Raw genomic sequence first — 13,103 nt, 5'->3', positions numbered from 1 at the left:
GTTATATTGATTTGTATAGCGCGCTAATCACTGAAGAGTTGATTTAGTTGCTTAGGCAGGTGTGTAGGGTTGTGGTCACCAAGGTGCTTACACGAAGAGCAGGTTTCAGCTTCTTGCAGAACTCAAGAAGTGAAGAGACTGATGTGTTGAGGGAGGTCATTCCATGTCTTGGGTCAGATGTAGGAGAATGAGTGACCTCCAGTTTAGCTTTTACTGATGTGAGGAATGTGCTTGTGTGAATGAGGCAGTGTCTGTTGGGTTGGTGAAGGTGTATGTGGCTGTTCAGATATTCTGGTCCTGTGATGTGTAGGTCTTTGTATGTGTGGATTTGAATTGGCAGCGCTTGTGAAGGAGCTAGTGAAGTTTCCTGAGGTGTGATGTGGGTGCGGTGCGGTGCAGTGTGGGGTGGGAGGTAGAGTATGAATCTTACAGCTGTGTTCTGGAGAGTCTGGAGTCTGTGTAGGAGTTGTTAGAAGTTCTGGCGTAGGGTGTGTGCTGTAGTCCAGCATGCTAGTGACGAGTGCTTGTGTGACGGTCCATCTGGTATTTTGAGGCAACCATTTGAAGATCTTTCGCAGCATGTGTAAGATGTGAAAGCAAAAGGTGCACACTGCATTCCCTTGAGCTGTCATGTTGAGCTTGTCATCTAGGATGATACCTAGATTTCTTGTGAGGTCTGTGTGAGTGTTGGTCCTAGCTCTGACTGCCACCAGGTGGAGTCCCATAGGGAGGTCTTGTTGCTGAATACCAGTACTGCTGTCTTGTCTCAGTTGAGCTGCAGGCAGTTGTTTTGCATCCAGATTGGTACCATTGGCATGCAGTTGGTGAAGTTGGTTCTGGCTGGGGTTGTCGGGTAGAGAATGAGTTGGGTGTCACTGGGTGTATTGCTAGGCTGTGTGTTTTTGTTTCTGTAAAATCTGGTAGGAACATCTGTGGATTAACTGTTTTAAGTGTATATTGGCATGCCATTTTGGGTGCTTTCAGGAGCAGAATCACACAATTATAGTGTTGTCCAGGTTTGGACAAGTCTCTCCTGCAACTGTTCCGAATAATGGTGAGTTTTCAGATATGAATAGTTTTTTAGAATGTCTGTTTTGCTTATCTTATCTAAGTGCAGAGATCACTTGCACAGTGTAACTTTTGACTAATTTTCACCACTATTTATAACCATTTACGATTCCTACTGTTAAAGTTTGAATGTTACTGGTGCCTTTACAACTTCTATACTTCATGAACTTATTTGTAACAAAAAATAAAACAACCTTAATATTTTTGGCATGTTTTGGTAAGTGGTGAACGCCAGATAAGAACCATTGGCAATTTAGGAAGAAAAATAATTCCTTATTGAGTTCAAACGTAATTTTCTATCTTTACAGGAGCATTTTAAGTGGTTAAAAACAGCATGTCAAAAGTGAATTTATTTTTAAACAATATGGTATTTATTTTATGTAACATGTTTTCCTTATAGCTGCAAATGCGGGTAAATAAAAGTATGTATTTTGTACTTAGCAGCCGCTTCTCTGAGGCTGCAACATTCGCAGTACACTTTTTTGTGATACTTTACTAATGATTCCACTTGTCTGGACACATTATTAGAGCAGTGTGCAGGTGGAAAGTTTGGTATTTTGTCTCATTTACTCAGTTTTTTTTGTCTGTTTGCGTGATCATAGGGAATAAATGGGCTGTTAAAAGGCTATTCAGTTGTGTCACTAGTGTTAAATTGGGTTTATATACCACACCATGCTCCTAAGCACATGCTTCAAATTAACGCAAAATTTGCAGGTAATTAAAACACAATGAATATTCTTTGTTTCTTTAGTTTCCTTTTCTTAGCCAGCCAACATGTTTGTTCGTGTTGGGAATAACCCATGACTTCTATAGAGCTTAAAGATACAATACAAAACATCATACTGGTTGCAGTGTGCATATAAAACACCGCTCTAATGCACCTGTGCCTTGGTGCTACGCAAAGAAACTCCTCATAGTGTAAATGCGTGGAAACCCATGCTCAAAATACTCATGAATCTCTAGTAATCTGTTGTGTGAAAAAAAAAAAAGTCCCAATTTTCAAAATACCCCCCCCCAACTCAGATGAGCCATGTTCAGTTGTGAATTAAATAGGATGTGGCACGAATCTACGTGTTGGCTGGCAAAGAGAAGAAAGAAAGGAAACCAAGACTATTCCTTGTGTTTTAATTGTCTGCAAATTTTGTGAATTTGAAGCTTGTGCTTAGGAGCATGGTGTTGTATTATTGATAGGATTTATTGTTTGATCCCATTTGGAGGGTGCAGGGTGAGTCCCTCTTCCTTTAGAGCACCGCAACATCAATATAGGTGTATTCCCCAAGCACAATACAGGTGAGCGCCACCTCTACCCCCTACATGCATTCACCCCACATTAACATTTGCGTTTATATACTACCCTCTGTCATAATATTTTCTTCTCGGCATATGCGAATAATGTTAAACAGACAGCAGACTTTTGTTTCGACCGAAGGTGAGTAAAGGCAAACATGAACTAATGTAGGTCACGATCTGGAGTATGTAGTTTGCCATACATTTTAGTATCCGGACATGTTTGGTCTAATAAATTTTCTTTTTTTGATAGGTTGATCATTTTTCAAAGTATGGTTTACAAGAGTCTGATGAGGAAGAAGAAGATAACTTGGCTAAAACGGATGCAAAAAAGTTAAAAACTGCACCTGTCCCAGCCCCTGGGCAAACTGTCCAGCAGATGGCACTCAATGGCAAACCAACCCCTCCATCTCCGGTAAGCCAATTCAAAGCATATACGCTAGAATATTTGTTAAAATGTGACCTTACTGTATACTCAAAGCAGCAGTAGAGGTATGAAGATGTCCGATAAAAATAGATTTTATTGCGGTCTTGTGGGTTGAGGCAAACCCTTTGGCTGAAATTTGATTGCACAGGTGCTTGGATACTCCGCCAAGATATAGCTAGTTCCATCATGTTCTGTCTTTGTGCCATATGCAAATCAGTCTTGACCCTGTTCCCCATGGGAACATTCCAGACCGAACTGCCAGGCCCTCCCACGGCCGCCACTGTATGAGCGTTGCGTACTGAACTATGAAAATAAAAATGTAAGTGTTGCTGGAGAGCGTGTCATTTTTGCTACAGCAGGCAGGAGAAAACCATTTCAGCAAATAATACTCAGACGAAAATGGGCGTAGGGTGGGCGGAACTTCAAGTCCATACCTTACTACAGCATGCCTCTTAGAGCAGCTCATGCGCAGCTCAGGTTCGACCTAAAACATTTTTAGCAATACAGATTGTGATCTGCTTCTCTTGTTGAATGAAACTGCTCGTTAAAACATCCTAAACTTACATGAAACATAAATGACGCTTAAATGTTCTGTACCAGAAAGACTTTTGCACGAATACAAAGTTTTAAATCCTTTTCAGCTACACCCCAGACAAGTTACTTAAATATCTGCTTTGTTATGCGTCATGGTTTGGCTCGAATTTACATCTGCAAAGGTGATGTACCTTTGTCACTGATTTTTTGTGGTCTATTTGCGTCAACCGTACTGGTTTGAGTGCAACAGGACCATGAATAGCTCTTAGAGAGACCACTAAGTTAGTCGTGGCTGATTAGTAGGCACATAAGGTTACCTGCAAATCTTATGCTGTGGGTGGACAAAAAGTTAAAAGCACTAACAATTTTTTCACGTTCAGCTGATATTCCAGTCTGGGTAGGAGGGGGTGTAATGCTGTCTTTTCTGTTAAAACTATGATTAACCTAAACCTGCTTTGCTTAAAGACTGCTTGTCACAAATGGTAAGAGATAAATACATTGACAACTGTCATTGATAGTTATTCAGTATGCCACCCAGCTAATGGGCAGAGGCTCCTTCCTGCCCATCTCGAGTAACATAGCCCTCCGACTGACATGATCTATAGCTCCTCTTCAAGAGAAGAAGAGTAAAAATCACAATTATACACCGGAGTGGACATTCCAGTGGCATAACCTGCTGAGCTGTTGCCCTTGGTGCATACAATTATATAAGGCCTAGGAATCTTGGATTCACATACACATCTCTTTGCATATGTATCTCAAGTAGTCTTTTGACTTTGTTGTATATTCTGACATAGAAAATCTCTTGTCGTATGACAATTATCCATGATGATGCTTTTTAGTACCCTACCCAGCGGACCGAATAGTTTTCTGAGCTTTTCTGTTTACATGAAGACTAAGAGGTTTTGTATGGAAGTCCAGTTTGGGTCCGGACACCAAAATCGTGCTTCTCCCTTTCAAGATTTTTGCATTTAACACTACAGCTATTGTGACTGAATATGGGACAGGTTTGCGGACTAATTTACGTCAGATCTGTGAAGCTGGGGAAAATGCTAGCCAAGCACTCTATCGCTCTGTTCCAAATTAAAATTTGACAGGTTAGGTTTATGGGTTTGGCCAAACATCTAACTTTGCGTAGTGAGGTTAATAACCAAGGAATCTAGTTAGTAATTACCACTATTTATTCAAAGGCCACACAAAACTGATTAGAGATCTGACTCCTTCAGTCAAGCACTGGATGGATATATGCTTTAGTGGTTAAACCTGGTAAGCGTTTATCTATTCCAGTCCTTTAGTGAATGGAAACGGTGCCAAATGTCAGCTGGACAATATTTAATTGGCAGATGATTAATAGAACACTGTTGTACTTTACGTACTGCATATTGCATGTCAGATTGCATTACCAATATATTATGTTGAACCACATTTTTACCTTTGCATATTTACGTCTAACATCTTGGAATTTTACGGTTGTGAATTATTTTCAATTTAGCAGAGCTGAATTTGTCCAGTTTAATTTTCCTCATAATTCTGAAACATTCTTCCATTACCCCTTTCAAATTTTGCAATGGTTCACATTTCCTTCTGACCTGCTTAATTTGTGCTGACTTTGTAGGTGTGGGAATGACACTGATTCAGTGCTCTAATCAAGTGTGTTTGTGGGCATAGTTTCCTTCGTTCTGTCTTGACGTGTCATTGAATGGACACAATCCTTTATATTGGATATTTAAGTGGTGTATGGTGACACTGGTAACTTTAATGTCACATTGCAATTAATTGAATTGCTTTGTGTGGCATGGCTTTCAGCCAAGATGCTTAAATTCATTATGTGCATCAGACAGCGCAAAGTACTGAGGTTATGAATCTAATGTTTTTTTAAGTAAGCTCATCATTCAACATCTAAATTCCAGTTGGTGGATTAGATCTGTCCTCTGCTAAGCCATAAAAAAACTATGAATACTACCATGTGTATCTTGTGCTATCTGACCATTCATTTACTAAGGGTAATCTCTATTCGTTTGTTTTCTACAGAGCCCCGTGGTTGAACAGCTTGGAAGTGTGATGGAACTGGATAGTGATATGGCAGATATTACCCAGGAGCCACTTCCAGATGTCACAATGGATGATGACACAACTGAGGAACAAGAACCCATGTCTGCGTCATCATATATTGCTTCTTCATTGGGAATAAATCCACACACTCTGCAGGTGAATCCCATAGTTTGGTATTGAACTTGTGCCCAGTTGTTAAGGACTTAGTCTGAATAGTTTTTAAGGCTGGCAAACCTTTTGTGATTCATTTTATGTATTGTTTTAGTTTTGGAGTTTGTTTTAAGCAAGCACAACTGTTTTAAAAAGAGAACACAGCATAAATAAGCGATATAGAATTGCAATCAAACTGTATCGACCTATGTGTGAATTGCAGCAAAGTAATTAGTCCAGCTGTGAGGACCGCCTCACATTTCTTAGTAAAGACTCTAAAACAACGGTGAGACAGTTGCTGGGTCAAGTATATTTGTGATGTTGAAAGTGCCCATGCACACTTTGAGAACGGCGACGCTGGTCCATCAACCAGACCATTGCAGCAAGAAGAGTAAACTGCATTCTCACCCAAAAGCTGTAATGCTGAAGCATAGAAGATGTCGAAATGCAGCAGCATATGCTGAAAACTAAGTTGAGGTGCCTCGCTTGGATGGCACACTCAAGTCAGTCTCAAACTCTATAACAATCAGCTGTGGAGGCAGAGTATCACTCCCACAGGAGTCTGGCATTGATCTCAGAGCTAAAACATAAGCAGGGCAAGACCTTGAGGTATATGCTGATCCAGATACTACCTTGAGCAGACTAAAGGGCACTGACCCTAAACATGCCCCTGCAACGCTAAAGAGCACTGACAAAACCTCTGCATATGGTCGAGAACCTCGACAAGCTGTCTAGTCAAACTCCATGTTTGTACACTGTCACTTCGACCTCCAAATCCCAGTTGAAGCCGCCTCCCAATTTGTAGGCTTAAGAGGGCTCAATATTAAAATGACTTGCCAATGTACTACCTGGGCGACAGAAGAAAATTATTTCTGCATTGTAGGATCTTCATTGATAGTCATAAATTGTAGAATATTCTCTGCCACATTTTGCGGACCCTGGAACACCTTTTTTCATATAGTTTTCCTCCTTGAAATACATATAACAGAAACCCATCGGAGGCCTAATTTGTTCCTTAATGGCTGTAGATTGAGAAGGAACGTCATTGCAGCACGTAATATACAGGGCCATTTATTTACACAGTACATGAAGGTAAAAATCTGTGGGGCTTACCGATAAACTAAAAAGGAGACTGTCTTTTTAAGAACCTGAGAGGCACTCCTTCGCACTATGCATTGTACTGGCAGCTTGCCTCCTAGGGCCATTCTTTTTTTTTTATGGATAGTTGAGGCCCTGACTATCTACAGATGGTAACAGCTAGGGAGGAAGGAGGGTCATTCGTCACTTCAGTGAAGAGATCTGCGATGCAGAACAAGGACTGCAGGTATGTTCCTACAATGCAGACGAGAAGGGATCTTCATTGCTAGTCATAAACACTAAAATAGAGAGCAAGCAATGTGCACAGCCCCATCCCCCAACCAGGTCCCCCCTACCTGGCTGTTAGACATGAAATAGCTGCAAAAGATGTAGGCATAGTAAAGAAAAAAACTGAGGAAATCATTTAAGAAGCGTCCAGAGTTCTGCTTGGCATAGTTTGGCTTCTGCTAGAGTATCTGAATCTAGAAAGTAGTGTTAGTGAATGTATGAACAGGTTTCCAGGGGGAAGCTGTACAGATTTTAGTGAGTGAGACATTTGTAATCCATGTTGTAATAGCGGCTTTACCTCTGGTGGAATGGTACTTAGATCTACCAGGTAAAGGTATATTCCTTAGCTGGCAACAGTGGGATCCATGCTACTGTCCACCATTAGCACAGTCACCATGTTCTCGCAACTCGCCACTCCATACTTGCGCTTGCCTGCTGTGCCAAAAAGCAGTCTTAACCCCTTCGGTGCTCATGACGGAACGGTTCCGTCATGAGCCACGGTTGAGCTGTGCTCATGACGGAACCGTTCCGTCATGACCACGCCCGCGCAAGAAACCGTCAGCACAGCGGCGGAATTTGCGCAGCATGGAAGGGGTTAATGTAGTTGGTGCCCATATGCATTGCCAAATAAGTGAGGAGTCAATGTATCTCGTGACCATAAAAGACTTCTTTGAACAAAACAGTTGGCAATGTTGAGCCGAACTCTGGATGGCAGCAGAATATATAAATCTATAGTACAACAAGTTACCAACAGATGCTTACAGTAGTAACTTTTTCCTATTGACCACTCTGCTCAGTATGATGTAACTGGTGTTGGATAATGTGTACTGCAATGTAAAGCCATCATGAGCATAACAGCAACCTTTGCCACTCTTGCCTCGGTTCTTTGATTACATCATCTAAGGTGCCCCCATCATTATGCATTTTTTTTTTTTTTAGGTTTTTTGTATTTCGACGTAGCTTCAGATAGTCCTGCAAAGTCAAAGTACTCTGCAATATTTCCTTTTGTACACAGACAAGTCACTGACAGCCACACGTTTAAACCTAGGGATCTGAATATAGAAACTGCGTCAACCACTTTTTGTACAAACAAGTGTGGTTACTAATATAATTCTGAGGTTTCTGCCTTTTCTTTTGCAGAAATCATTTTTTAATTTTTTTTAAAACTGTTTGTTTGCTAATTTGCGTTTCAAAAAATGTTTGCAATGAAATCACCTTTCGTTTTAGGAACGTTGATTTGTTCTGTTACATGTTTCATGTTGTCCTAGTCTTTTGTCTGAGTGTTGTATAGCGAATGTGTTATTCAGTTGATCGGTCTACAGATTTTTCATTCATTTAATGTTTGTATTGTCCAAGTGTTAAATCAATGAGTTTGTGCGTGTGTTAACGAGATTCACATTTTTAAAGAAAAGATAAATGTGCTCCTTCTCTTATGAAATGGAATAAAAAATAATTTTTGCTAAAAATAGATTTGGGTGACATTCGGAGTCTTTGCACCTGGTTTAACTAGTCTTTTGCAAAAAAAGACATCAGTATTGGCAACTTTGTCATTGTGTTTTCAAGCTAATTTGATGGACATGCCCTTCAATGGAACCTGCCTTTTTAGGTAAAAGGCAGACTCTGCCCTGGTCAGGTTCAGGAACTCTCATGCTACGGCCAGATCCTTGGACCCTTCCTCCACTCCTCGTGGTAGTCTTCCTTTCGCTCCCTTTGTGGCAACGGAAGGGGTATCCAGCCGCATCAGCCCTACCACAGCCACTGTCCAGCACAGACTACCCAAGTCGTGCATGCACGTGGACGTGATGCATTCTGATCTCAGAATGGAGGCCAGAAGTAGTCTACCATACTGCCCCAGCAGCCACATCCTCCAAGCACTCCTAGGTGGATTCTGTGGGACCACACTACTCCAGTTGGTGGGATAATTTGTCATCTCTCCCACTAGAGATCCATAACATCGGACAAGTGGGTCTTGCCGATTGTCCAGGAGGGCTAGTGTCTACCTTTCCTTTCTTTTCCTCCTACTTTTCTGCCAAGTCAGGAACGGCTGACGGAGGTTCATTTAAAGTTGCTCCAAGAGGAAATTACAGCTCTTTTGACCAAGGGAGCTATAGTTTCAGAAGTGGGCAGTAGCTGTTTGTAAGAAACTGGTTCTATATTTACTGAACCAAAGTGAGGTACGGTGTGTATAGAGTCCAAGGGTCTTCAGAGTTTTGGCAGAGGTTAAAGTTAGAACCTTTCTCTCTAAAGTGGTAGCTTGGTGGAGCGGTAAGGCAGTATCAGAGGACAGTGTTAAGCATTCGATGTACACACTCAGTCAACAAATGAATTAACACACTCAAGAACTGAACTCTAGGCTAATTGTTTTGTATACAAAATATACTGTTTTATTTCTAGAACCAAGCAAGCCTGGTACAGGTAAGCTTAACAATACATTTCAGCAGTAAACTACTTGTATGAACACATTTCAAAATTGCAGTGTAATTTGTACTGGTTTTGCTTACAGTTTTAAGTAAGCAGTTTGCAACACATTGCAGGTATAGTACATTCAAATGAATGGTTTTTTTAAAGTAAAGTGCAGTTAATTACTTTTCAGATTACTTTTACTAACACAGGGCTGGATCCTAGATTCAGTCCTGGGACATTTCCTCAAAACAGGTGAGTAAATGCGTGTTAGAGGTACGATTTTTAAAGAATAATATTGCATTTCAAAAGTTGACACTTAGAAACTTTTTCACATAGAATCACCAATGTTATCCTATGGGAGGAAATTCACTTAGCAGGTAAGTTATGTTAACGATACTTTTTCTTACTCGGTGCTGGATACCTAGATTCAGCACTGGGACATTACCTGAAAACAGTTGAGAAAATGCGTTTTGGTTATTCGGCTGATTTTTAAGGAATATTTGTAGTTTTCAAAAGTCGACACTTTGAAACTTTGGGAGAAAAAGTGTCAATGTTACTCTATGAGCAAAAAGAGGTTATCGGTTTCCAGGTAGGTAATTGGTCTTTGGAGTTAGGGTCCTGGGGTTAGACTCGGGGGTCTCCCAGGGTCAGTGATACACTGTTGTTGCACCCTCAGCGGCACTCGGGCGGCCGGGTGCAGTGTTTAGGCCCAATGTTATCCTATGGAGGATAGGGGAACTCCGGTTGGTGGCTGCCGGCAAGCAGGTCACTGGGTTGTGGGAGCAAAGCTCCTAGGGTTAAGCTCAGGGAAAGTTGGGGACCAAGTTAGCACAAAAGGGGCACCCTCAGCGGCACTAGGGCGGCTGGGTGCAGGGTGCTGTTTTGAGGTCGGGTGCCCTTTTTATTTCAATGGAGATTCTCCAGGACAAAGAAACACTGCAGGCTCGGGGACGAGGATCTTCCAGGAGCGACCACCACTATGAGGGGTAAGTTGGGATGTTGAGGGTTGGTTAGGCACCGCTGGGTTAGGCACACAAGGCCATGGGGCGTCGGGTGCAAGGGTGCCTTGGGACGTTGGATTTTCTTACCCGCTCTGGTCGTGGTAGGGGGGTCCTCTGGATTGAGGCTGCAGGCGTAGTCTGGAGGCTTGAGGCAGGTCAGGGGTTGCTGGATCTCTGGTCAGGATCGCCGGGGGGTTGACCTTGTGGTATTCTGCTCGGGCCGGGTTCAGCAGGTGCAGAGTGGACTAGATTTGCAGTTCAAACACGTCCGGTGTTCACGGGAGAAACAGCTTGGAAAGTGAATGCAGGCAGGTCCTCTGGGGTTTTTGAGGTTGCTGGCTGCTGACACACCAGGGTTTAGCAGGAGCAGGTTCGAGGGGAGACAGGCCTGTAGGGCTGGGGCCAAGTCAGTGGGTGTCGTCCTCTTGTTAGCTCTGCACGGCTTCTCGTACTTCTTCTTTTCTTGTGGTTGCTGTATCTGAGGAAGGAAGGTTCAGGGTGCCCCTAAATACTAAATTTTAGGGGCGTTACAGGTAGGTAAAGGGCAGGGACCAATGGGTCCCTTCCCTGGGGTGGGTACACCCCCTATTCTGCCACTCTCCAGTGGGAGGGGGACAGGAGCCTATCCCTGGTTGGCTGGGTCCCCCCCATCATCAAGATGGCGGGGACTCGAGGTTGTGCTTCACCTCGCCTTCCCCACCCTAGGGGTGGGCTTGGCAGAGGTGGGCACACCTCTCTTACTCACTTTGTTTATCCAGCCAGGTCTCCTGCCCAAAGTGGGGGGTAGAACCAGTGGGGACCAATTGCTGAAAGCAGCAAATGGTCTGGTGAGGCTCACAAACGCAGCATGCCTTTGAAGCTTCTCCTTCGTGAACCCTGCCCATCCTGGGAGAGGAGGCTTGGCACCTCGTCCCAGGATGTGCATTGTTTCAGGCCCCCGAGAGCAGCAAGCTCTCGACCCAGGGGTCCAGAAACATGTATGGTGGTGGCAGCCACTCAGTCAGGTCACTGGGAGTTGGTAGAGTTTCAGGGGGCATCTCTAAGATGCCCTCTGTCGTGCATTTTACATTAAATCCCACACTGGCATCAGTGTGGGTTTAATGTGCTGAGAAGTTTGAGACCAAACTTCAGTCATCAGTGTAGCCATTATGGTGCTGTGGAATTCGTAATGACAAATTCCCAGCACCATAAACTGTTAATGGCAAAACTGCACTTACAGGGCCCAGAAAGGGACTTGGGCACTGTAGGTGTACAGGGCTCATGCACCTGTACCCTCACCACTGGCATAGGGCACCCAGCTAGAGGGGTGACTGATGTATGCCAGGGCAGTGCTTTGTGGACATGGCACACAGGAATGTGTGCCATTTCGACTCTTTGTTTTGTTCTGCACCAAGACACTCAGCCTGCAAAGACAGTGTGTGTGTATGATGGAGACATCTAGCCGCAGAGTCCCTCCCGGCGCGCTGACGTCCATTTCCTTTTCCGTGTGCAACGCAGATCCGGCGTAAGCGGTTCCTCTGGCCTGTTTTCAGGTCCCTTTTGTTGCTTCGCGTCTGGAACAGTGTGCGATGCCTTTGGGCTTTAAAACCTGTACTTCCTGTTCGCGGCAAATGTCCACGACAAACCCACATCTTATCTTTATGTGGTGTTTGGGCGAACACCACGACTCTACAGATTGCGATGCCTGCCAACACCTCAATCCGAAGTCCCGGTGGGAGCGCCGTAAGAAGCTCCTTTCGGCTCAACTGTCCCAGTCGGAGTCGTCTCGTCGTCCGGCGTCCTCGTCTCCGGCAGGCCCCTCTGGTTTACAGTCGCGGTGTCGCTCGCCCTCTGCTGCCCGGATACGTTCCAGTGCATGTCACCGAGGTCTACGACCTCACGCCTGTTGTCGGGGGCGCAAGTTCCTGGAACCCTCCAGACGTGCGCCCCCGGGAGTTGCCCACCCCGTATCCGCCCTATCCGGGCACGGGGGCTACTGATCCAAATAGAGGCCTGTGCCGCAGCTCTGCAGGCCTCCCTTGGGTCCACTCCTGTCCCTGGGGCGTCCTCTGGGCCTCTGCTACTTGCAGGGTCCCCTACCGACTCTACTGTGGGTTCGCCCCCAGCGCCAATTAAGCTCTTGCCCCCCCAGGGATGAAGGAGATATGGTGTCTTCAGTGTGCGACCCAGCTTGGTCCACCTCTACAACCCATAGCACCCCTGCTGCGCTGCATAGTCCCGTGGGGCTCCCTGTGGTGTTGCAGGTGGTTGCTGGTGCTCACAGCCTTGCTTTGGGCACACCTCGGCCCTCAGGACAGGCGGTCGCCTGCCCAGAGCCGAGGTCGGTGCTGTTCGGGCGCCGAACACTTGTGTCAGGGTGCGGCTGGCGGGGTCCCCCTCTACGACCTATAGCACCCCTGCCGCGCCGCTTAGTCCTGTGGGGCTCCCTGTGGCTTTGCAGGTGGCTTCTGGTGCTCAAAGCCTTGCTTCGAGCACACCTCTGCCTTCTGGACAGGCAGCAGCCTGCCCGGAGCCAAGGTCTGCGCCGTTCCGGCTTGGAAACTCGCCTCCCCAGCTGCCACTCTGCTTCCTATTTCAGAGTCAGAGCCTGTTGTGGTTGAGGCTGAGTCGGCGCCATGGTGGTGCCGGAGGTTTGCCGCTCCGGCGCCATCCCCTTCCGAAGCGGGGTTTGTCGTGGTGGACGTGGAGTTGGCGCCGGATGGAGTCTCATCAAGACCCCCATTCGTGAATGGGGCTTCCTTCTTTTCGGCATTGTTCGCACCCTCAGTGTATTGGTAGGCTTATCTTACAACCCTCGCCTATGGATGAGTTGCTGT

General features: G+C 45.0%; 1 protein-coding gene across 7 annotated transcripts in view; it reads left to right on the top strand.

The window, feature by feature from the left end:
- Positions 1-13,103, top strand: part of NUP98 (nucleoporin 98 and 96 precursor) — a 791,668-nt gene that overhangs the window by 380,639 nt on the left and 397,926 nt on the right. For all 7 annotated transcript variants that reach the window (XM_085623457.1, XM_085623456.1, XM_085623459.1 and 4 more), the window contains 2 exons: positions 2,609-2,770; positions 5,348-5,524. In XM_085623457.1, the coding sequence (XP_085479583.1) occupies positions 2,609-2,770; positions 5,348-5,524 (339 nt within the window). The remainder of the gene's footprint in view (positions 1-2,608; positions 2,771-5,347; positions 5,525-13,103) is intronic.

This window comes from Triturus cristatus, chromosome 8 (genome assembly GCF_964204655.1).
Source record: "Triturus cristatus chromosome 8, aTriCri1.1, whole genome shotgun sequence".
Lineage (NCBI taxonomy): Eukaryota > Metazoa > Chordata > Amphibia > Caudata > Salamandridae > Triturus > Triturus cristatus.
This window is presented reverse-complemented; position numbering and strand designations above follow the sequence as displayed.